Source organism: Patagioenas fasciata, chromosome 2, assembly GCF_037038585.1.
Source record: "Patagioenas fasciata isolate bPatFas1 chromosome 2, bPatFas1.hap1, whole genome shotgun sequence".
In the NCBI taxonomy this organism is placed as follows: Eukaryota; Metazoa; Chordata; class Aves; order Columbiformes; family Columbidae; genus Patagioenas; species Patagioenas fasciata.
The window spans coordinates 22,270,113-22,295,780 of NC_092521.1; the positions used below are offsets into that span (position 1 = coordinate 22,270,113).

Sequence of the window (25,668 nt, forward strand, 5' to 3'; positions counted from 1 at the left end):
CAAACATTGTTTGTATAGTATTTTCTACGTACAAATATTTTGTATGTTATGTGTACAAATAATATATCATTTGTATATTATTCTGTATACTATGTTTCCTATACTGAATTTCAGTAAACAAACACTTTGTTACTACTTCCCATATATTGATTTGGTCTAGTTTCCTCAAGTTTGTTCCTAATAACAAAATCCTGAACACCCTGAAGCTGACAGTTTTTCTGCTCATCAGGAAGACTAAGTGGGTCAAGGTTTCATCACAGTTGTTTCAGGTAAGTGCATGTAACTGTCTACTTTGACCTGGGCTAAATTTCCTTCCATTCTACATTGTCTTGTTCCTTACTAGTCAGACCACAGTTGCTGCTACTGGCATATGAAAATTCACAGTAATTTAATGAATTCTAATGAATTACTTGGTTCAGGACCAATTTGAAAGCAATATTAATAAAAAATATTAGCAAATTTTCTGATCCCAGCCCACAATAGCAGATGACCATTCATGAGAATTAGCAAAGGTGCACTGAAATAGTAATAACTGAAAATAAGTTATAGCTATTGTACTTCCCTTTCCTCGGTATTCATACCTTGAGCATTGCTATGAAGGAGTACAAACCATTCATGAGAATTAGTAAAGATGCATTAGCATAAGCATAATAACTGAAAACAAGTTATAACTATTGTACTGTAGACCAACAACATACATGAAGGGTAAGAGAAATAATATTATTCATTTGATTCAGTTCAAAGTGATGGTCCCCAATGCTTTAATATTTAAGTCACACATTACTTCTCGTTACATTGGGAATCATTCACTTAGTCTTAGCTTTTCTTACTGACAATGCTGTAACTCCAACATCATGAATTCTAAAAAGCGCTAAAGCCAAAAAGCACCATATACCCACAACAAAAATAAACGTCCATTGATATAAACCACCTCAGTCATTTCAAATTTGTTTAAAATTTAAATAAGTTAACTTTATACACACAACGTTTTTTGCAGATCAAATGTTTTTTAACCTGCAGCAGCTGGCATGAAACTGGCATAAGCTCTGTATCTTGTGCTCTAGTTAATTCAACAGAAACGCGGTCATGCGCCCACACTTGATCCAGATCCAATTTGCACTCATTGTGATCCAGGAGTACCCAAATCTGGTATTAATGGACATGAAACCACGGCCTTATACGACAGTCCAGCTTTAGATATTTTGCAGATTTAATTGACAGGCTTTTCAATAGGCATGTTTTTTCCTTTAACATATCCAAATAGTAACTGCAATGTGCTTTTCTATGTAAATCATTAAATTTAGATTTAAGTAAATTAAAGAAAAAATCAGAAAAAAACATCTCCCATCACAACAAACTTGAGTTCACCTGTGGAGGACTGCAGATATATGATTGCAATCAATTCTAACAGGTAAAATAAACATACAATGGAATGGAAACTGAACCACAGCTCTATATTGAAAGAGTCAAAAAATTACAAATCTTACCTTTTTCACTAACACTTTCACTTTCAATCTCTACATCATCACAACTCGTATACTCTGGAGTGGATGCCAATTCTTCTTCTGAGCTACTTAATGAAACCTGGCGCATTTTACCTCCCTTTTTTGTTTTATGGGGCTTTGGTGGTGGAGGTCTGACAGATTCAGACTGGTCTGAGCTGAGTGAATCATTCCGTAACATGGTCTCCATCTTTTCACGTTTTGTTTTCCGTACAGCAGAATTGGGATCCAAATGGTGTTGTTTCCTTAAAGAATCAGAGCGCCTCATGTCTGGTCTTTCCAGAGGAATGGGACTCCTCCTAGGTGTAGGAGGGCTATGATTTGTGGTCCTCTGACGACTGGGACTTGGTCCCTGAGCCTCTCGAGTTCTTTCCATAGAATATGAACGTTGATTTTCCATGGCAGCTCTGCGCTCAGATACTGATCTTTGTCTTGACGGTCGTTCCATCCTCAGCATAGACATCCGAGAATCTTCCAATTCAGTATTTGCCAATGAGACATCACTATGTCTCCGTTCATGACGTGCTCGGGACACTTCAGCATGGATACGCATTTGTTCCTCATATGGTTGTGGCTTGACTGGATAACGAGCCAAATTAGGATCACTTCGGTATCGTGCCTGATATTCCTCTTCCCTCTGCTGTCTTTCATATTCTTCCCTGTTCTGTGCATCCTCCTCTTCTACCGGATACTCCTTGGAACGCCTGCGACTCCTTCTGTTGGAATCTCTATAATCACCCAGTTCAGGTTCTTCATATAACTGAGGCCCACGCTGCGACCGCCTATCTGAATAATCTGATGGTGACCTGGGCATCGCACTGTCTGATGTAGCATACTGTGAATATTCGTCTCTCTCGTCCCTTTGGTCGTATCTTCTGTTCTGTTCTCTTGATATTGATGGGCTTCTTTTCCTAAATAATCATGACAAGAAAGAAGAAAGAGAACTCTGTGAATATTTCTTATTGCACAAGTACACAGTTAATGCTAATTAAACCGTAGAATGATCAGTTGATGGAAAAAAAAAATCCATTGATTGCATTTCTTTGTGAAAGTGCTCACACATTTTCTGTACTAAATTAAAGAAAGCAGGTCATGCTACAAATCTGCTTATGGTGCACAGTTTAAATACAAAACAAATACAAAACAGCTTTAAAGGAAAAATGCTAATGCAACATTATAAAACATAGAATATAAATACTTATGTTACTTTGTAGCCATAACTGCTTTACAAGTACCAAAATTTTATAATCCTTTGTAATCATTTTACAGCTATAAAACTTGACCATGTACTTCTATTTCATAAGGTTTTATAAACACCACAGAAATTAAGGCAAGATGCATCATGCAGTTGGTTTGATCCTTTAGCAGCCGTTATTGCTTAAAAACATACATGTCCATTCCCACAAATTTATAGTGTTTGCCAAGGGCAGAAAACAGGACAAACAAAGATCCAATGGCAGCATTTGTCTAAATCAGATGAAGTCAGAAAACAAAAGATTTTTTTGTGGTGCATAAGAAGGGAAAGAGCTTCGAAGTCCTGTCTGTCTGACTTGACAAACAAATCCTTCCCATCCCTATAGGGATGGCAATGATATTAGTCCATGCATTTGAGCAAGACACACCAGCCAGATACCAAAGTGGAGTTCCTGTAGCACATTAAGCATTGACTCTTTGTCATAGACAATATCTAGCCACAGACAACTTCTGAGGCTTCAGAGGTGGGTGAAAAAAAAATAATCAAGAGATTTCAATTATTTCCTGACACTGACAAATGATTGACTGAAGCACATGATTTTATTATATGCAATATTTTAATAGAGGATGTGTCTGGAATATATTATTAATCTTATATATTCTATTTCTTTGATACAACATTCTTTGCTACTTGATTAGAAGGGATCAATTCAATAGGGAGTAGTGATTCACAGGGAAAAAACAAGCTGGAGCTTCAGACCCTGTCTTTATCAATCCTAACAGCGTAAAAAGCCTTTAAAATGCTACTTCCAGACATGTACAGATTCCTACTTAGTTTTTCACCCCAGATGGACTGAAGGATTTACCTGCAGGAAAGTGGAGCAAAGATCCCAAATGTGGATAAAAGAGACTGAGAGGTGGGCCTTCTCTGGAATAAGATATATCAGCTCAAGCTTTAAGTAATGAAAATATGTATGTGAACCTATTTTTCTGTTATCATCCCTTTCTTGTTATATTTAGTTCTATTTTTACAATTAAGATCCCTTTGAAAACATTTTCTACCCTCACAAATGGCCACTAATTCTGAAGGGCAGTCTTGCAGGAAGCAACCAGGAGATCCTGCCTAGTGTGGGATGGGATAAAGGAGAGCAAAGACACAGCCCTGTTGTTGCCACAGTTGTCCTAGGAAGGATAAGAAAAGGAAATACTTCAACTTAGTGAGGCAGAGAAGAAAAAAACGGGTTCTCCTTGGTGCTCAGGAAGATAGAAAGGGCTCTCCCTAGCTAGTGGGAGAGAAAATGCTCTTCTCACAGCCAGAAAGGAAACATCGTCTCTGCTCAGGAAAACCACAACTGTCTGAGCAGAGTGTGCACATGGAGGTGACTAGCAAACTTGCATCCTCTCTTGGGTACCATACAGGGTCATTAAACTGTGCCTGAAAGATTTGGACCCAGTCTTGCCTTGTAAATAATAAAGTACTGTAGCCTTACAATGGCATCTGCAAATGGGGAAACTCCTCCTGTGAAGCATGACAAGTAATATAAGCGTCATTTATATGCCTTTTTGCTTATGGTGAAGCTAAGATATCTTATCTGTCATATTAAAGTGTCATGTTAGTACCAGCACAAATTATAACCTCTGCAAGTTTAACAAAAGCTCTATGGATTCTGCTACTGGGACTCAAGTTGAATTGTTCTAATGTGATGTGAACAGAGTTCCATAAGTCTAAAACCAGAGTGGTCAACTGACAATTAGGACAATCAGAACCTAGACGGTTTGCAAAGACATAGTAATTTTCACTAAGACAACAGAGATTAGATGTAGAAACTTACTTTAAGAAAGATATTTTTATTTTAAATACTTCAGCTGATTAAAAAAAAAAATATACCTTATCCCAAAATAAGTTGTTCCAATAGCAAATTACATAAATCACTGAAAATTTCTGCCATGTCTATAATAAAAATGTGCCTATTTTACCCTCCCCAACTCTGCCCCCCATGTTGACAAAATCTTTTATCTATTTGCAAATCCAATCAGAATAAATGGCACTCAGCAGCTATGGCATTCATCTGTGTGGATCTCATTGTCAGGTTGAGAAAAATATGTGTGTACATGGAATGTACACGTACTCTGCTGTTAATACTCATACTGTGTACACTCAGTCTGTATGACATATGGATCAAGTTGTGTTCACAGCCACAGATTTTTGCATAGATTGATCCTCTAAGACAGGAGTGTCAAACTCGTTTTCACCAGGGGCCACATCAGCCTCGCGGATGCCTTCAAAGGGCTGAATGTAATTTTAGGACTGTATAAATGTAACTATTCTAAAACATCAAAACACTCTAGTGAGTATGGTTTATAGGATCAACTCCATCATGAACCATGTAACACACAAAACTGTATAGAATCTAGTTTGACAAATCTCACACATGCCTTGGAGCAGATTGAGTCTACACGTTCTTCAGGACTAAACATATGCATACATGTATCTATAGTAATATAAATAACAGAAGAGTAGGAATTGTTTTAGCTACATGTGTATATATATATATATATATATATATATATGACTCCATGTCACAGTGTCCTCATACGGATGCAAAGAGTAGCGTACAAATCTCTTCTGGAAACATTGCTGCTACAAAGTCATGGGTGGAGAGGCTGAGGGGATAAAAAAGGTGGAATTTCCGTTTGAGTACAAATACTTACTGTAGACTTTTTACTGAGGCATATGTACTTCTGTCAGGAAAGTACATCATCTGAGGAACTGGCACAAGATTTATTAAAAGGCCACCCTTTTTTCTGGCATGAACTATGTTAATAAGAGGAGGATGTGCCAATTTAGCATTTTATTTTTATACCTCTTACACAAACATTTTATAACCTTGCCTGTTATATTTACCACAAGCAGTCATTGCCTTTCCTTCATTTTGTTGCTAAGACATGAATATCGGAACGCCACTTGTGTCTGACAGAAATGTAAAGATCAGCTCGGTCCTCAATCTATTCCAACCTTTCACGCAGGAAAAAGCTTTCCACAGGTGCCCAGCGTGTGGCAGCTACTAGACCACATGCAAGAATAACGACCTTCCTGAAAATGCAACCTTTTTCTTCAGCGAAAGCAGCCTGATAGATAAAAGTAAATAATTTAATGCCTGGCCTATGTTGATTGGCACTACCAAACTCCCTTTCTAATTAATTTCATCCCTGCTGAAGGGATCTAACTTCACTACAGGGATCAAATGCCAGAAGTTGTAAGCCTATCCATCAGAAATAAATTAACTGTACCCGTACACCTGATCGGCCAGAAGCCTCGCTGGCAGGAGAGGGCTCATCCTGCCCAGCAGCCACCATAGCACTTGGTCCAGCCTGTCACTCTATTTACTGGTCGCCACACTACAATTAGCCCCCCTTTAGCATTAATCATTTTTTTTCATTTTAAAAATACCTGCTACAAACACAGTTGTACCATGTATGCTATACATTTTAAACCAGTGTTATTAAATCATGGTAGGAGGAGCAGTACTTGTGAAAACATGGACAGTCACTACTATTAAAAATCTGCTGTTATTTTTAGATCACAAGCTAATTCTCACTCACCTTCATGAGCCTTTGTCTAATCCATTTCTCACCATTAACTACCTTAAAGATACACCAATAAAGGCCTTTTCTCGTGTACTTCCAGCTAATACACCATGGAAAATGGATATTCCCACCTTTCCAGGACTTTCCTGGAATATTAAAAGTTAAGAGAAGTTTAAATGTATGTCAACAGCTGTGATACGCACCCTCCAGCCGCCAGCTCAACTAAGCAGTATGTATCTCTTGTCAGAAGGATTAACACCTTTTCTGCAAAGGCTATCACAGCACTGAAAAATCCTCCAGGCCACTGTGTTTACCGCTTCTTTGAAACAATAATAAAATAAAATCTCTATTATGGTTAGAAAACTCCAGAAATTACACAAATCTCTTAGGCACATTCTATACTTTTTTTCTTTTTATATCTAGAAACTGAAACTTATTTTCTACTAATTTTCACCATGTTTTTAATTGCAATTTATCAATACATGATATTTTAATACACATCTTTTAACCTTACACTGATGGAAACCTTATTTTCAGTGCACTACAGATATCGCTATGTTAACATTTAAGGCTGGACTGGCAATTAAACAGAGGACAGATGCTCTCTATTAACCCTTTCCTTCCCCAGAAGGGAAAAGGAGAGAGGAAAAGGGACAGAGACTTATGGTTTGAAAAACTAAAACAGCTTTAATAAAAAAGTAACAATGAAAAAGAGTGTAACAACATTAGTACTATTACTAATACTACTACTACTAAAATAAAATAAATCATTAAATAAATACAAAACCAATATTGAGCTCCCCCATAAGGACCCCAGAATCACGCACCTCTGCAGAGCAGGTGCTGGGAAGTCCCGGACTGCACCCTGCAGCAGATGGGAACTGGATTCAGGAACACATAGGTCGGGATCAGAGGCAGAGCAACAGGCAGAGCAATAGGCAGAGTCTCTCACAAACACCAGCCGTAATCCCTTAGCTTTACACTGAGTATGATGTGTATGGGATGGAATACTTTGTTGGTCAGGTTTTGGTCACCGCTCTGTCTGCTCTCCCCACAGCTTTGACTCTTCTACATCTTTTCACTTGTGGAGTATAGGAGATTTAGCAGTGAACTTGGTTCCTATAGGGATAAGTATAAACACGAGCCCTTCTGCATGCCATTCCTACCATTACTTTGGTAACAACTGTAAACATCAAGCATTATCAATTCTAGGAGTAGATATCGACTGAAAAATGTACTTAGTTTCAGAAAGTTCAATTACTTAGAAGAAACTTAACTGAAAGGAAAATTACCGATAGGAGAATTGGTTCTTAGTCAAAACAGGACACACCAGTACTATGAAAAGCAAACAGCTGGACTGTAACCTGACCTCCTGCTCATAAAGTTATTCAACTCCTCCACACTACAACAGGAAGTAAGTATTGGAAAAAATGGCATAGAAGAATATGGCATCTATCCTGCTTTGATGGCTCTGATTTCAGTAATGGAACTACATAGGTTGAAAGTCTTTGACATTGCTTTGTATTCTTCCTTGAAAAGAAAACACTGTTCTGCTTTGATTTACCTTTTTTAAAAATTAACCCAAGGAAATTTTAAAGGTAAGTTTCCATCAAATTTCGGAAGCCATGGATATGAAAACACTCTGTAGAGTATGCAAAGTATTTACATCACAGGAAAAACTAGATTTCAGGTCTTCCTGGCTACTAATATTTTCTCAGACCCACAGGAGATACTTTCGAACTGGAGAAAACTTCCAAGAAAATATCATTCTAGAGATACTTTCAAACATATGGGTACCTGAATTCATCTACATTTATTTGGAAATGTTTATAATTAAGAATTTTTTTGTCAACTAAAAACAGTAAGGGGTCAGTGGGTCTGAACCATCATCAGTTACTTGAAAACTGAATATTGGTCAACTACTTGTAAGACCTAATTATTATTTACTAGACAATACTTAGATATTTTCTTCTCTGTTCCCTGTAGAATAGCAAGGAATAAAATTGACTGGAAAATTAAAACTTAAAATATTTCTCCTGCACATATTGTTATTTTGCTTAACTGTTTTGAAAATGTGATCCTTTCAGTACCTGAAAGAATAATTTGGAGTAGGTAAAAATTCATATTTCACACTGAAATTCCCGCATGAAAGTTATGCAAGAGACGGGGCTTCTTGTTAGAGACCTCACCAAATACACTGAGGACAGCTTTGTCTCTCCTTCACTATATGGCTCTTGTTGGAAAAACAGCTTTTTTTGGTTCCTGAGTGATCATAAAAGAATAGTTCTGCTATTCTAAACTTTTATACTACTGTGCGTTATATTTAACAGACAGCCACTGGTTTTAAAAGAACAGTGACAGGGAGCAGATAAAACATTATCAAGACCCTCAGGTGCACGAAGGTGAGCTGAACACACTCCGGACCTTGCAGCTGAAACTGCCTGAGTGCCATGAGCCCAGAAAACTGCTGCGCAAAATTAAGACCTGGCTGCCTTTCTCAGGGAGGGTCCTACTCTCTCACTGTTAGGTACTCTTCTGAAAGCATTTCCAACTACTTCCTTTACCATACTGAAGAATCTGCAAAATGTTTACCTTTTTTTGGCGATGTTTTGAAGAGACTAGCTGGTATTGATTTAACTTCTTTTCTCATTCTCTGCTTATAACTTTTGCTTTTGCTGAGTCACATTGTGCAGGAGAAATCGTTTTACACACTCTCCAAAGCAGTTATGGTTCCAACTTATTGAAAAAAAAGCTTTTTCTGCCTTCTAGGAAGTTCCAGTTTCTACTAAGATCTCTTTTTGCAGTTCTCCAATGCTGCCTACTTTTATAATAAATTAATCTTCTGATCTGTTTGTTCTCCTCTCCTTGGCTCCTCACCCCTCTCCCCCAAAAAAGAAAGAACATAAGCAACCAATGCACAATTTGCAAGCTAATTCATTTAAACAGCCTACTCTGATAAAAAGAAAAGGTATTTATTGCATTTCTTGACCACTGAAGTTTTAAACAGGCCGCCCTGAAGTACATCTAACACTCAGATATCTAAGCAATTCACCCAATATAGTTAATCTGAGACATTATTTCATTTCTCTTTTCAGCCATGCATTACAAATTTTATTTTATAGCAACAATATTTCAGATTATTTAAAATACCTTCCAGCTAAATATCTCCAAACAATAATGAATTAAGTTTACAATGCTGATTACAAAATATACTGAACCATGAGAGTGATACTGCTGATGCTGATCTCTATTAGACTTTATCTGAAAATATAAATTCAGCGATTGCAGGCTGGTACCAACAGAATGAAAATAAATCTGCAGTAACAAAACATTAAAACATTAAACAAAACATTAAAATAACTAAATTGACCACTGATAACAACTTTGCTTTGAACTTGACATGATTGGATGGCATTTAAAACAATACAATTACTTCAGCATCATGTTTTCTGTACAAGTAATTCAGCAAAAAATCATGATTGCAGCTTTCAAGGGCTAATTTCACTTTCTGTGGGAAAAAAAGAGTCATAACATGGAAAAAACAAGGAACTGCTGAACAAAACTAGTGATTTTAAGTATACCTTGCTAATCTTCATGTGTTTAGGTAATAATTTTGCTTCGCAGTTTTTTATTACATCAAGAATATCACAGATATAAAATGGAACTACCAGTAAAAATAGCTTTGTCCTCCCTTATCTTGACTAACTTTTCAGTAGTCCTTATATCATATAACTTTAGAGAACTGCAAAGGGAGAAATAAAATAACTACATTTTAATCTTAGTTCATTCAGCTACATTGCTGAACGCTTACCTTTTAGATTAAACAACTTGACATTTTTCTTTATTTCTACTATTGAACATTTTCAAAATGAATAGTTTGCTAATTATTTCCACTTAATTTATAAACAAGAAATATATCACCTACTTTTTCAGTAAAATCTTTTGTGAAAAAAGCTAGTCATAAAAACAATGCTACATGGTTTAAACAATTTTCAAGAATAACTGGTCAGAATGTGGATTCTGGTTTTCTGTCTCAGTACTGACACCAGGGAAGTAATTTGCAGAAGGGTGGAATCAACAGCTGCCACTGAGGAGGATCGACATCAGTTTAAAACACGGGGTGTTAAAAGAAGAGTAGGTCACAAAAACATTAAAATATAAGAATGAGTTAATACAATACTGAACTCTAACTAAAAAGGACTTTGAATAATATAAAATACAAGAAAATTCCAGAATTCTGCATATACTATTTTTATGAAAAGAAATCCAACTTTTCAATACATAATTTTGTCACAGAAAATATCATACAATTTAAAATACGAATTTAAAGAAAAGCACAAACTTTATTAAAGATAGTATTCGCAAATATCTGAAGCACAATAAAAAGTTTTTCAGTACTTCCATGAAGCTTTTCTTTGCTAAAAGTAAAATATACCTTCCTAATCATTCTCAAAAAGAACAAAAAATGCTGAGCATTACACATTGTTTTCACAGAACACATTCAGCATCTTTCTTCCCTGCTTTACCTTTTGATCAGCCACTGCACATCTGGGAAGTAGGAAGCCTCGGGTTCATGAGAATACATCAATTTCTGTGCTGGCTAGGTCTTTCATTTAATCCTCTAGGTTCAGTGAAATCATATGAATAGTCTCTTAATTTGAGACACAATTTTTTAGATATATTTTACAATCCTTTCCCTTCCCCCAAAATGTAATCACAAAATATAAGGCATCTAGGAACAGAAAAAAAGAAAAACAGAAACAAAACCAAAACAAAAAGTCTAGTATATGAAACTACAGCAATTCAAGTCAGATAGCTGACCCAATGGGAAGCTATTGAGAGCATGAGAGGAGTGTTATGGTTTAATGCTGTTACCATGTGCTGTATATAGCTGGAGGTCAAGTAAGAATTTGCCCTATAAGGAGGATTATGGTACTTAGCTGATTAGTGCCTTGCTACAGTACTATTGCCTACAAATGTACGTGCACAGCATTTAATTTTAACTATTTTTAAAATTCTGTAGTTCCAGTACTTCACATTTTGTGTTACTAGGTACAGCCTCTTCTTTGTGTTAGGTCTCCAATGAAATTACATATTATCCCTTATTTTTCATTTGTAACAAGACAAATTTTGACATAGTTTTCAACCATTAGGTTAAAGTACTTATAGTATGTACTTCAGTCTGATGTGTTAAACATACTGTAGAAGTGAAAATACTATTTTTACATATCATTTAAAAAAGAGCAGTGATATTGAACTAATTATTTCTAGCAGTAGACATCAGAACTCACTTTCAAAATATGGTGGGAATGTGAAAATAACAGAAAGCAAATGTGTAGACAATCTCGTTTGTATTAAACAATTATAAAATAATTATAAACACATTTTTGCACAATTTCACAAGTAAGGTATATTCTATCTATACAAGATAGCTTGCAGATAAAAGCACATACTCCAGGCAAATTCAACTATAATAAATTTAAGCCATGATAAAGTGGTATTACATGGGAAAAATATAGACTGAGCAGTTCTTCTCCACTTCAATAATAGTGACTTCATACTCCTAGAAAAGGCATTCTGACACCAAAGTTTTTTTCCCTCAGCCATCAAAGAGAGTACAATACACTTCATCTATACATCATTGCGTCTAATTTTGAGTCTAATCTTTTTTAAGTGTTTCAGTTTCTTACCACAGAGATCACTGAGCAGGTTCTTTTCCCAGCAGTTAAAAGTATCCTGGTTTTACAAAGGAAACCTTTTAGTCTAATTAAGAGGAAAATTTTCTTTCAATGAAACACTCCATCATTACTAGGATATTAAAACCATTAAATAAAAAAATAGCTACTTTAATAATGATCATACAGTAAGAAAATATCAGCAACATAGACAGTCCTATGAGAATTGTTTCTCCTAATAACATCTCTGCAGGGTACTTTGGATTATAGAACTCCGAAAACTTTGACTTTACCAATGGATGTGAGTCAGTGTATCTTTTCGTTTTTTCCACTCTTTCTTGTATCCACAATTATACTATATATGTGATATCATAAAATGAACTTTAGGTTTAAAGTATCTCTATGGTTCATATTTCAGTCTGGAAGAGATGAAATAGATCGCACTGAGCTGTTTTGATGCCTCCACAAAAGAACAAGCGAAAAATAACTGCTGTGAAAATGTCCAGTTTCCTCAGTAATGTGAGGTAAAGGCCCATTATTAAATTCAGTGCATTAAATCAGTGACACCTCATGAATGAATGGGGGCTTGTGCTTCTCCAATAAAAAGCTGGCAGGCTAAATGTGTTCATGCCAGGAACATCAGCTGGACCACTATGAAATGAGATAGGTGCATCGACAGCTCTTGGAAATTACCATGATACATAAAACTTTAAATTTCCAATTCAACTCTCATTCTCAACATGCTCTTGAGACAGGAATAAAAGTGTATATTTTTAAAGGAGCATCTAAGTCTATTCAACATAAAAGCAGAACATGAATTTACAGAAAAAATTATTTCATAGAATAGTTTGGGTTGGAAGGGACCTTCACAGCTCATCTAGTCCAACCCCTGCAATGATCAGGGACATCTGCAACCAGATCAGGTTGCTCAGAGCCCTGTCCAGTCTGGCCTTGAATGTCTCCAGGGATGGGGCATCTACCACCTTTCTGGGGAACCTAGGCCAGTGTTTCACCACCCCTCATGGTAAAAAATTTCCTCCTCATGTCCAGCCTGAATTTCCCCTCCTTTAGTTTAAAACCATTACCCCTTGTCCTGTTGCAACAAGCCCTACTATAATGTCTGTCCCCATCTTTCTTATAAGCCCCTTTTAAGTACTGAAAGGCTGCAATAAGGTCTCCCTGGAGCCTTCTCTTCTCCAGGCTGAACAACCCCAACTCTCAGCCTGTCCTCACAGCAGAGCTGTTCCAGCCCTCTGATCATTTTTGTGGCCTCCTCTGGCCCCTCTCCAACAGGTCCATGTCTTTCCTGTACTGAGGGCTCCAGAGCTGGACTCAGGACTCCAAGGTGGGGTCTCACCAGAACAGAGCAGAGGGGCAGAATCACCTCCCTTCACCTGCTGACCACGCTCCTTTTGATGCAGCCCAGGATACAATTGGTCTTCTAGGCTGCAAGCACACATTGCCAGCTCATGTCCAGTCTCTCATCCACCTGTACCCCAAGTCCATCTTGGCAGGGCTGCTCTTAATCCCTTCCTCCCCCAGCCTGTATTGATACTGGGGGTTGCCCTGACCCAGGTGCAGGACCTTGCACTTTGGCCTTATGAGGTTCACATGGGCCCACTTCTTGAGCTTGTCCAGGTCCCTCTGGATGGGATCTCATCCCTCAGGTGTGTCAGCTGCACCACTCAGCTTGGTGTCATCTGCAAACCTGCTGAGGGTGCACATGATCCCACTGTCTACATCATGGATGAAGATATTAAATAGCTGGCTGTCTCAAATCACCTCCCTGATCTCCATGTGCCTTAGCACAGCTTGTAGGAGGATCTCTTCCACGATCTTCCCAGGCATAGAGGTGACGCTGACAGGTCAGTAATTCCCTAGTTCCTCCTATCTAACTTTTTAAAAAATGAGTGCAATGAAAATACTGACCTTTTCCAGCAGGAAGCAAACCGGTGTTGATTAGTCCTTTGTGAGCTACTAGAAACACAACAGCCATGAAGAAAATTCACTGAAATACATAACTATGTCTCCTCCAAGAACGTTTTGTGGGAATGAAAGGCACTTCAAAATAAAACAACTAAAATAAAACCAGTCTTGTAAACAAGCCCTGAGGTGTATTCTGAAATCTACTGCAATGAAGATAGACTTAATTACTCTAGCCTTACTTGAAAAAGAAAAGAAAATGCCAATTTTTTATATTCCGCAGGAGAAATAAATGTTCCTTTTGTAACTCCATGTGTATACAAACACCCCGACCAATTGATGCTTTACAGTTCCTGTCACCAGCATAAGCTGCATTACCCAAGAGACTAGTTTTCAGTGGGATTCTCCAAAGTCAAGATAGAAATTATGAAATTCTGACTGAAGTTCAAGATTTTGGACCTAACCTTCCATCGACAACAAGAAGGCCAACTGGACTCAACTGGCAAATATCTGAGAAACACTGAGAGGGAATTTTTAAAGTCATACAGGTTCTCAGCACCTTTGATAACACAAGTCTATTATGAAAATTACAGAGTACTTTCAATAATTCAGTCAAGTAGAATGTGAGCAGTCAGCTAATAAAACACAGTAAAGGAACAGGAAAAAAGTAAGCAAGGAAAGTGATGATTTAAAACATTTTGTGAAGACATTCATGACAGCTTTTAGAGATTAGTGATGACTTCATCACTCTCAGTACTGTTATTGTCAGATTGTTGGGATCAGTAGTATTTTTTAAGTTAACCTTTCATTGTTGAGCTAAGCAACAAGAAAGTTTAAATGTATGCTCACTGAAGCACTTTTTAAGCGTGAGAGCAAATGGATGTCAGGCTAGGGAGCCATGCTCTGCAAGAGACTATAAAAGACATTCAGGATACTTGAGTTGACGAAGCAGAAAGCAAAGATCAAGTTTCTGTAATTTTAGAGGAGAAAAACAATCAAAACAGTTGGACAGATTTGACTTTTACAATTGCCAAAGAATATTTCAAGGTATATAGCAGTTTTGAAATGCATATCCAGGTGAATACAAATCAGTTACAAGATTAATAGATTCATAGGTAATAATGAGAGATGGATAACCATGGTCACATCGTTTGATGTCCTTCCTCCACAGAATTTTTTTTCCAAGGATTAAATTAATGCCAGATATAAGTAAAACTTCGCTGAGAAGGAAGAAGGTATCAAATTGAATTTGGCCTCACTGTGGCACCAAGCTCATTTATCTTCATCATTAGGGTGATATTTCTCAAAACAATGGATTAGATTATTTGGGTTTATATGGATGATATGCTATTAATAGCAAAACCTGGAGAACGTTTACCTTTGCACTATCCGGCCATTTCCCTGTAGCAAGGTGAGAAAAACCAATGGTACCCAGCTGGAATTTTGAGTTTGATTTATAAATACGTAGAAATTTGGGGCAGGGAGGGCAAGGCAAATGTGGAAAGTGGATAATAACAGCCATGTTAGAAAATTATTGCTACAGATATAAACAGTTAAAACACAGATAAAATCTTGAGAGTTACCATCGCCAATACCTCATAGAAAAAAACTAGTTTCTAAAAGTCAGTTTTGTGACAAGTGGACAGAAAGATAGTACTGTGCTAGAGATTATAGATACTTCTTCGGCCCTTTTTTGCTTTTTTAGACTAGTTTAGAAATAACTTTGATAATGCATTAGAGACTATCTCTGAATGCAGAATTCAAGCGCAGTTGCTGATCAATAGTGTAAAGGCTAAAAAGTGACATTAATGATACAGAAGCATTTTCTAGCTAGCATTTGCCCAACACTAACAAAATATTTGCATATGAAGAAAAATTCGAGTTCAGCAAAAACTTGAGAAGAAAAGGTATTACATCAGTTTAACTGAAAGTAGAAACTGTACCTATGACTTCAAAAGGATATTTCCTATTATAGAACTAGAAAAGTAAAGCACAAATTTATTTTGGAAAACAGCGGAACTTTATGACTTTTTTTTTTTTCTCTCTTTCAGTCATTTAAACTATCAGGGAAACATTTTACCTATGCTTTATGCTGTATTTACCTGCTTTATCTTTACGATTGTTTATTCTGCACTAGGACTGTTCTTGTGCCTTGTGACAACTCTGTTCCACCAGACAGTTTAACCACACATGTCCCTAGAGACATTTAGTGACAAGTGGTTCACCCCCTCCACTTTGACAGGCACTGTAGCTGCCCTATTCTATGCGTACTTTTGCCATAGCTCTTCCTTAAAGCACTGGCTTAAGGGAATGTCAAGCTGAAATTTTTTACGCTACTGGAAGAAATACCAGAAAAAGAAGTCAAACTTCTAAAGTCATTAGGAATAACACATTTCTGCAAGACAGCAAACTTAACATAGAAAACACATTCATAGCCAAGAGATCCAACATTTTGCCAAATATTCTGAAATCTCTTTGTCAAGAATCATCAAATATACAGGCTTCCAGGCAACGGTTGGCCCAGCAAAATACTTGAGGACTTCGCAAGGCTGGCAAAGATTGGCAATTATATAATTCAACTTAATTCAGCTTAATACAAAATCATGTTTTCTCTCTTCCTCAACAAGCTACCTTAAGAGAACATTTACTCATTCAAAAGCCATTTTCAGGTCAGGTCATTCTAACACTGGTAGAACCATGTTGTCTCAATGCCTGCAAACAGTACTTTTTTAGTTCAAAAATTCTGGATTTACAAAAGAGTCTTTCACTTATATAGGAGCCTGGACTCGACATTACAGTTCCAGATTATCAAGGATAATGGATCTATTCATCACATAAAATAAAATTATTAAAGATGGTAACAGAAACATTGAAGTGATTGGCATTTTATGCAAATTATGTATAATCATAGAGACTAACACGGAAGCCTATAAATACTGAAATAACCTGGACTGGGGACTTGATCAGGGCTACTCTGTTATAGTCTTAAAAATACAGGGGAGCTGCAAGCAACAGAGATATGCATTTCAATGAAGTGGACTAAAAGCCTTTCATTAATTGTTTTATTTGGAAGTTGTATGACTTGCAATCAGTGTTTTGCACTAGTTGATAGAATGGGCAAAGAAGCTCATGAAGGAGTGAAGAATGGGATAAATGCTAAATATAATGAAGCTGTACTCAAAATGATAATAAAATTTTGCTTAATAACAATTTGACAAAAGATAAATCTGTAAACCTACATTACAGCTTTACAAATACTGCCAGCAGAAACAAGTAAAAAAAAAAAATCAGTACTAGGAGAGAGGAGAGACAAATACAAAACAAAATGCAATCCAGGATACTTCTAATCTGAGTTTCTGTCACTTCACATTTTCTGTAATAGCAACGCTTGTGGGAAACAAGCAGGAAGTGTTGTACATTGCTCCTGTACACTGTTTATTTATTTTCCTTCACACATACCCAGAAATATTTCTGCTTTCAAGATGTTTCTTATCATTCCCATTCCAAATTTTTCAAAATATTGTCAGTTTATTCATAAACTTTGTCTTCTGGCTTCCTATGGTGAGGAATGATTTGCCCCTTCTTCTTCCTTCTAAATGATCATTGCCACAAAGAATATTCTAGTCTGGAATGGGACCTCATTTCTTGCCTGCAGCATTTGATACGTCCTTATGAACGCAAAGGACGGGAAAGGGTTATGTGTGAAATGTATGTCCTAATCAGCCTTAGACTAGCAACACAGCAATCATTTCTTCTTCACCTTAAAAAAATGTAAATAAACCCACTCACTTTCATACTCTAGAAACCTGTGAATGGCCAAGATCAAGAATTCAAGATCACATGGGCTTTATCATATATACTCACAAACTTTAATTTTCAATAAATATCCTGAATAGAGTTCAACAAGTAGGAGTATAAGTCTCCATGCTCCATTATTTATGGTAAGTTTGAAGTTGCCTGAAAATGTCTCTGGGATTATTATCTCATTAAAAAAGAGGAATGACTGCATGACTAAGGTTGGAGCCAGAACATCAGTGCTAGGTGTCCCTATGAAAATGCTCATAAAAACAGCCTTTGAAAGTGAAGAATCCCAAGTGATTTTGATGAGGACATGTGAAAAGCAGTTTTACCACCTGATTCAATGACCAAGCTGAAGCACCAGCATAACAAAATACTTTTTTTCATGTAAATTACTTGCAAAGATGAAGAGAAAATTAGTCCTCTGGACTTCTGTCTTAATTATCTGACCATTAAAGGGAGTATTGACACAGACATGATTTGCTTTCCCAATTTCCTCTGTTGTCAAGCAAACTGCTGTCTAATAATTATGCCAGTGTTTCATACAGCACAGCAAAACATAAACACTCCAATTATTCTAGTACATGGGTTCATTTGTTCTGGTCCCCAAAAAACAAACACATGTTCATTCCAGTAACACAACCTGCACACCAGTTTTATTGCAAAAACTGTTTTGTTCTGATGCATTTTTTTAACTTTCCGGTTCTTCGCATGTTCCATAGATGACTGGCACATTTAGGCCAATAATGCAAGATAATAAAGAACAAATAAAAAGCAACACACGTTACATATACATATGTGTGTATATATGTATATATAACATTTTTTTAGTTACTCTTCCTGGATCCACATATATTCCTGTTCTTTGTCATCAAAAGTACTTTGTGACCATGGCAAAATCACAACCTTATCAACACCAGGGATGCAGTACCTATATATTCCTATACCACCTTTTAACAAGAGGCATGTAGCTATCAGGCACAGTGCCATGATCGTGCCCAACTGCAAATCAGATGTCTTCCATTAGAGAATCTGTTTGCATCAGGCCTTCCAACAAAACATATTTTTAAAGCAGTTATCTTCAGAGCCTTTTTCTGAGAGAACTTTTCAGGTCATCTTTTATGACGCTCCATTATGACGGTAGGCAACAGAAAAGCAGATTTTGTATCTCTTCATATGAACTGCAGTTGTGGAGGCTATTCTCAAGTAATGATTCAAGATCAGCATGGGAGATAAAATTGAATGTACTGCTATCAAGAGTGGATAAAAAGCAAATAGCAAGATTAAAAAAAAGACAATTTAAATTAGAAGATTCCCAGATTTCTTGGTTTGAGGTGACCCACACATTTTCCTTACAGTAAGTGGTACACTAAGGAATAGTGGTACAATTACTCTATAATTATTAACAATTACTTTTAGAGTTGAAATGATTTAATGTGCTAGCTTCACCATTCTTGCACAATACCGTGTTGCGGATTGCAGAATGGAAGGTGCCTAGCTTTGAAGTCCAGGGTGAAAGCACAAGTATGAGAAAACCTAAGGAGCAGTTTGGTCTGCAAAGCCCCCAGTGTTGCAGATGTATGAAGAAGTTTTAACACTCATTGTCCATGTTCTCTTGTATGGAAGGCACAATGCATATAACACCAATGCACACTTATTCTGATTAGAAATAACATGTAAGTTTTCCAAATTTATTACTTTAGTAATAAATAGATTAAAAATAAATAGGTCCATAACAAAGATAAAACCTTTATTTGGAATTCAGATGGATAAAGCAAAGGAATAGGAGGTTATATGGCTCAAACTTCCTGAATATTTCAGAAAAGTACTTATGCACTGAATGGGCTACTGCACATCCACAATGTGATCAGCCTCAGATTACTCCTCTATGCCTTCAGCACAACAAGGAATGGTGAGACAGAATAAAGAGGGAAGCATATATCTTCAAAGACAAGGGTCAGGAAAAAGACATATAAAGAGAAGCAAGAAAGTACATGTAGCATAACCTCCACCTACTGTAAATGAGGTTCCCTTCATTACATTCAGAGACCTATTTAGTGGTTCTGATATCACCAAATTTACTCCAGCTAGGCGTCTGAGAGTCTCAAAAGTGCCTAACCTCTGATTCCCTATTTCATGGCTTTTCCCAAAACCATTACTTTATGACAGATCATCTTCACCAGAAAAGCTGTTTTCCTCCTATTACTTATATCTCAGTAGAAATGCTGCTGTTGGGGATTTTAAACCTACTTATAACTTTTCCATAACACTCAGACAAATAGCAGTCTGAATTTGAGAAATCTATGTGGAAAAAAATGTAAAATAAATGCTTCTTAAAATAATAAGCCCTGGCTATAATATTATATTTTTTTCTTCAGATTAAATCAAAATATGGCAAAACACTAGTAAGTCATAACATTATTTTGGAGTATTCAGTATGGAAAATTTAACAAAAAAAGTGGATGGTTGAAACAAAAATTATTCTTATATTCCAGCTAGGGTTTTAACAAAAGGTTTATTAAAAAAAAAATAAAAGACAACTTTTTTATGCTAAAGATCTATGAAGATCACTGTTAACAATAATGTAGCATCCTCTAAAGCAATCCAAAGCCCTAAATCTGAAGGAAAAAAAAAAAAAAAAGCCTTTTATATACATATATATATATCTCATTGCTAAATCTCACACTAAGATGTATTTTCTGATGAAAACCAGAATGCCAGAAAAAATGCCTATATGTGGATCACTTGAGCCTTTGAGCCTTTATTTAGTGGGGTTAAAACTAAGTATTGGTGCAGGGCCTGATTTTCAAAAGGACAAAGATGTCCAGACAGATATAACTTCAATTGTAATTCCAGGCATGACCAAGAGTTACTGCCAATTTTTAGAATACATCCAGAGATCTGTCAGAGAGGTGAAAACTGGCTGAGACAATAAGTAACCATGCCATAAATTTAATAAAGTTTCAAATCTTTTAACCAGTAGTGTTGACAATGCCCTATGACAGTTTCACTGTAAGCCAATTTTCAGTGCTTAAAGAGCCAACACCAAAACATTCAATAAAGCACATGTTTCTGAACAATCCGGCCCATTCTATATAGATCAAGATTTATACCTTTATATAAATAAAAATATTGCTATTTTACACCATTCTGTTCAGTAAAACAGATATTTCTGTGATGTGCTCAATAATGAACATAAAAGCAAACATGGCGGGTAAATGTCTTTGGAATTCAAATATCTTTTCCTAAATCTTAGATTACATTAATTCTGAAATAGAAAATAATTTAGGAGTATTTGTAAAATACTTTTGAAATAAATGAAGGTAAACTTAAACATGTTATGTTAAAAAGTGCAACTGCTTCTCTTGCCAGGATCTAATGGGGATGTTGTACATGATTGCTGGATCAAAAACCCTAGAGGGAGAGAAGAAAATATACTCCTTATCTCCTTTGAAATATTGCACCTACATTTGTCACATTTCCACAGACATTTATATGGAAATTTCTCAATTACCAAAATTCAATTTGCCCCTGAAGTATGATCCTCAGGCTTAGAAAGCCTTGGAAATTTTTACTTATGTTTTCTCTCTTGAAAGTCATACTTCAGTGAGTTCATTAATTTGAGGTTTCTACACATCATGGCTTTTCAAATCCATAGCATGACTTACTTCCAAGCCGATGAGCTTGGACAAACTTCTATTATAAGCTTAGAATAGCCAAAATGACAAAACGCAAATAGATTATATTTTTCTAGTATTCTGAAACAAAATTATTTTTACAATAAGTAAATTACTATAATTATTTTATTAAATTTCTAGAATTCTGGCATAGACTATTTAACTTATTTTACCTATCTTTCAACAAAATTCATTATATCACGAAATAATCATATAATAGGTGGTTTAGTGTCGGAGAGGTTTTATATTCTACTAATGCACATTTTTTTTTTAAAGTGAAAGGTGGTAGGGGGGTTTTTGTTGTTATTTTCAGCCAAAGGGAGAGTTTTTAAAAATAATTGTAGTATTTAGTTTATATTCTCTAAAGCTCCATACTTTTCATGGCATCATCAGAACTGGAGAGTACATGCTGGGGCCGTATTGTACTTTCCAGTTGAAAGAACAGCAAAAGGAGACAACTGCACATTTACTCTGATATTCACTAGGGAAAAAAAAACAAAACACATTCAATCCGTACAAAATAAAAAACGTACATGTTCACTCTGAGGGATGCAATAAAAATAAAAATACAAGATCCTTTCAACAAATAATGACTCATGCATTCAGTCTTTGTTCATTTTCTCTTATGGCTCATACGAAACGCTACAAAATACTGGGTCACTGAATATACAAAATGTAACTGCACGCTTAGTCTCACAAAGACATGCTCCTTTACAGACTCTTTTAACAAAAGGACACAGCTAACCAATTCAAAATATGCAATGCAGTCTACCAAGTAAACCATAAAAGTGATATTTCTCAGTCTATATTTGCAACTGTGCCAAGAAACAACAGAAGAATCTAATCAGAGCAGGATTTCTCAGAGAATTCAGTGCCCTGTACAAACACACAGATTTTCAGCAGAATTCTCAGAAATAGCCAGTGAGAAGAAAAACATCAGAAGAAAAGGTACAAAAATACATAAGCGACCTGTTCTTTATTTATTTTCCAAGATCCAGACACCAAAAGAGAAGAAATATCTACAGTAATTAAGGTACTGGATCAGTTATCCAGGAGCATTATATTCCAAGAACATTTAGAATGACCACAGATTTTAAAACCTCAAAACAAAACTGAGATCTTTTGAAAACTATTACCTTTACACTTCTGTGAATCACCAGATACTACACAATAGCTCTCATGTGTTAAAATGTACGTAGTTCTTCCACCCGTGTCTGTAATGACAAATATTTAATTTACCTACTTATTGTTTAGCCACTGCAGATCAGGGAGATAAAAATTTCACAGGAAGAGGCATACAGACTTTTTGGTAGTTTATTTTTAAGAGTAAAGGGTAACAATAAGATGCAAAATTTGTTTTTACAGCTAGCTTTTGCAGTCATCACTTTTGCACATAATCTCTTTTACTCTTTCATATATAAAGACTTAATCAGTTTGCCTGTTTGTAGGAATAACCATAATAAAAAAAAAATAATAATTTAAAAAAAAAAAAAAAAAACAACAGAAAAAACTTACCTTACAGCAACTGGAGTTCTTTAAGATGTATTGTTTTGATGCACAGACACCTCAGGCACTCAACATGTAATCTTAAGGCCATGGATATTTGTTGGGGCTGTACCCAAATGCACCCACCCTACTCCCTACAAGGCGTGAAAAGGGCGATGTGAGGACCCGCAGCTCCCTGGCCACCACAGAATCCGGGTGGGAGATTCCTCAGTGGTGAGGACGGAGGAAGCTCCATGGCTCCTTATGCACAGGATGCCTCAGGAACCACAGGGATTAACATCCACTTTCTTTTTCAAATGACTGGTCATCAGCACCTCATTTCTGCTGACTCACAAACTGTAACCTGATATGCAGAATCTAGATGCTCCAAGTCTATCTAAAAATTACTCACACAATTCTGCCACAACGAGCAGCATACCTATAAGCCTTTAGAGAGAAACAGGATCCCATAAATGTTCATATTAACCCCCAAAGCAGCTTTTTAAGAAAACTACAATCCAGTCCTGAAAGTGAGGAGTCAAGTTCCAGCATATTCATCTTCATCTAAAATAACTCATGGAAATATTATAAAACAACCCCCCTGCCCTCAAAATATCAAATCACCTATTGTATTCTGAGTAGAGTGCATTCCCAGAAAGGAAAAATAAAGAAAAAGTTGGAACAAATGTTAATTCTGCTTCTGTACGCTTGTTTAGGATTAATTACAGGGAAATACAGAGTATCTTTTAACTCAGGGTTTAATAAATCTGATAAAAAGCTTAGTCATAAATAAAAACTTTTTCTTCCCAAATTCACTACAAAACTAGACTTGACCACAAAACCGATGTTGTCAAAGGAACATTAAATTTCAGTCTTGCTAACAAAGCAAAGAATGATTTTCTATACTATTTTGCTCATTGTGCCTTATATTGCATTAATCCAGTTATCCCTATGTGTTTCAAATAATTTACATTTTACCGCCAAATTATATTGGAAAATGTAATTTTTTAACTCAAAATATGAAGAATGCATACATAGGGATTATATTTCTGTTTTACTTTAATACTTAGATGAGATACCTATCTAATCACATTTCAGTAAACCATATTTACTACCTGAAAGTGAATAAATCCTATGCCTAACATTATCAAGACTACATAAAGATAAAATTCTTCTCGAGATAAAATTCATGACTAGATATATTTTTGCTCTGTGTGTATGTCTGTGTGTGAAGACTTCAATCTGAAGCTCAGCTTATCTACAACAAATTAGAAGTAGAAAACTAAATAACACATGTACCAGAAATCACATTGTTCTGTACTTTAAAATAAAAATCAAAGATAGCATATTTTACTCTAGAATTAACAGATTTTGCTCCATCTGATGTGCTACATTGTGATACTACTTTTAAAGATGCAAATAAAACAGATTGAGGTTAACTACCTCTACATAATACAGGACAAGAACTTTAATTTCCACATATATCTTAATGGGTGCACATTGACTTACAAGTGCCTACAGATCGTTGGATTTTGTCTGTCTACTTGCATGTGCATATCCACTCCTGAAGTTAGCCCAGAGAATCTGCTCTCCCCAGGCTCCCTCTACAGTCAGTGGAGAAGAGGCAGACAAGTGATGGGCAGAAAACAGAGCAGAAAACAAAGTTTAGGTTCTCTGAATCATCGCCTAGAGAACCCATCTCTATCCATCGACTATGAAGGGAGCCGAGGGAGAGAAACTTCAAGGTCAAGGCAGCTATTAGGAATCCGTTGCACAATATCACATTGTGTAAAGTGTGAATGAACTATCACAGTCCTCATGGCTAAAAACTGGCATCTATGTCTCTTTTGGACAATGGTTTGTGAAAAAAAGAAGATTCATTCATTTATTTATGTCAGTTTCCAAAAATACTAAATGAAATCGGAACCTTTGCCTTTCTGATAATGAGTATTACAAATTAAGATGTTCAAACTAGCAATGAACTTTGTTGTCATTAACACTCAATTGTAAATCCAGAAAAAAAGCAGCCTAAAGACATTATCAGCATGGTTTTGAATAGATCTGCCTTTTTAGATTTTTACTTAAAACAAAACATTTACTTAATTTTAATTTTTTTAAGTATGTTTTCTTTAAAACAAATGAAACAACAAATCTCAGACCCAAGGGACTAATTGATCTCATCTAATCTGAGAAAACAGCAGTTAAAGCACTTCAGAGCAAGCTCCTTAAGTCATCAGTCATTCCCTTAAGAGTCACTAGAAAGAAACGGCACTGTAAAGTCTAAGAAATTTTAGATGGCCAACATGGGAAGAGATTGTTCCCTAGAAGTACTTATTTTTCACCATTTACTGTAAGGGAAGACTAGACAATTAAGATACAGCATTCTACAATGTAGACTTTTAAAGCCAAATGAGATTAATCCAAAATTAAGAATACCAAAAGCACTATCCCAACAAAAAGGAACCACAAAGGCAAACTAGTCATGGAGACAAATAACAAATATAGGAATAGAAAAGCCCTACTTTAAACTGTGAAATAAGTAACAGGAAAAAAAAAGAAGTTTTATTAGGATCACAGTATGAGAAAAACGTATCACTATCTTCAGGACCATTATGGTATATGCGGGGTATGTGTGATACAGCTGCTGCATCATGAAATGAAATCAACAGCATATTGACCTGAAACTCAAAATGTAGTACTACATGTAGTCTTACCTGTTCTGTACTATGTTTATGAATCTTTATATTGCTAGTACTCCGCCAATGTTTATATGACTTGTCATGACATGAAAAGTCCAAATACATTGAAATAATATCAAAATAATCT

The 25,668-nt window shown here is 36.0% G+C and overlaps 1 protein-coding gene across 37 annotated transcripts in view; it reads right to left on the minus strand.

Moving 5' to 3' along the window:
- Nucleotides 1–25,668, minus strand: part of RIMS2 (regulating synaptic membrane exocytosis 2) — a 466,824-nt gene that overhangs the window by 269,412 nt on the left and 171,744 nt on the right. For all 37 annotated transcript variants that reach the window (XM_071803874.1, XM_071803876.1, XM_071803871.1 and 34 more), the window contains one exon: nucleotides 1,488–2,413. In XM_071803874.1, the coding sequence (XP_071659975.1) occupies nucleotides 1,488–2,413 (926 nt within the window). The remainder of the gene's footprint in view (nucleotides 1–1,487; nucleotides 2,414–25,668) is intronic.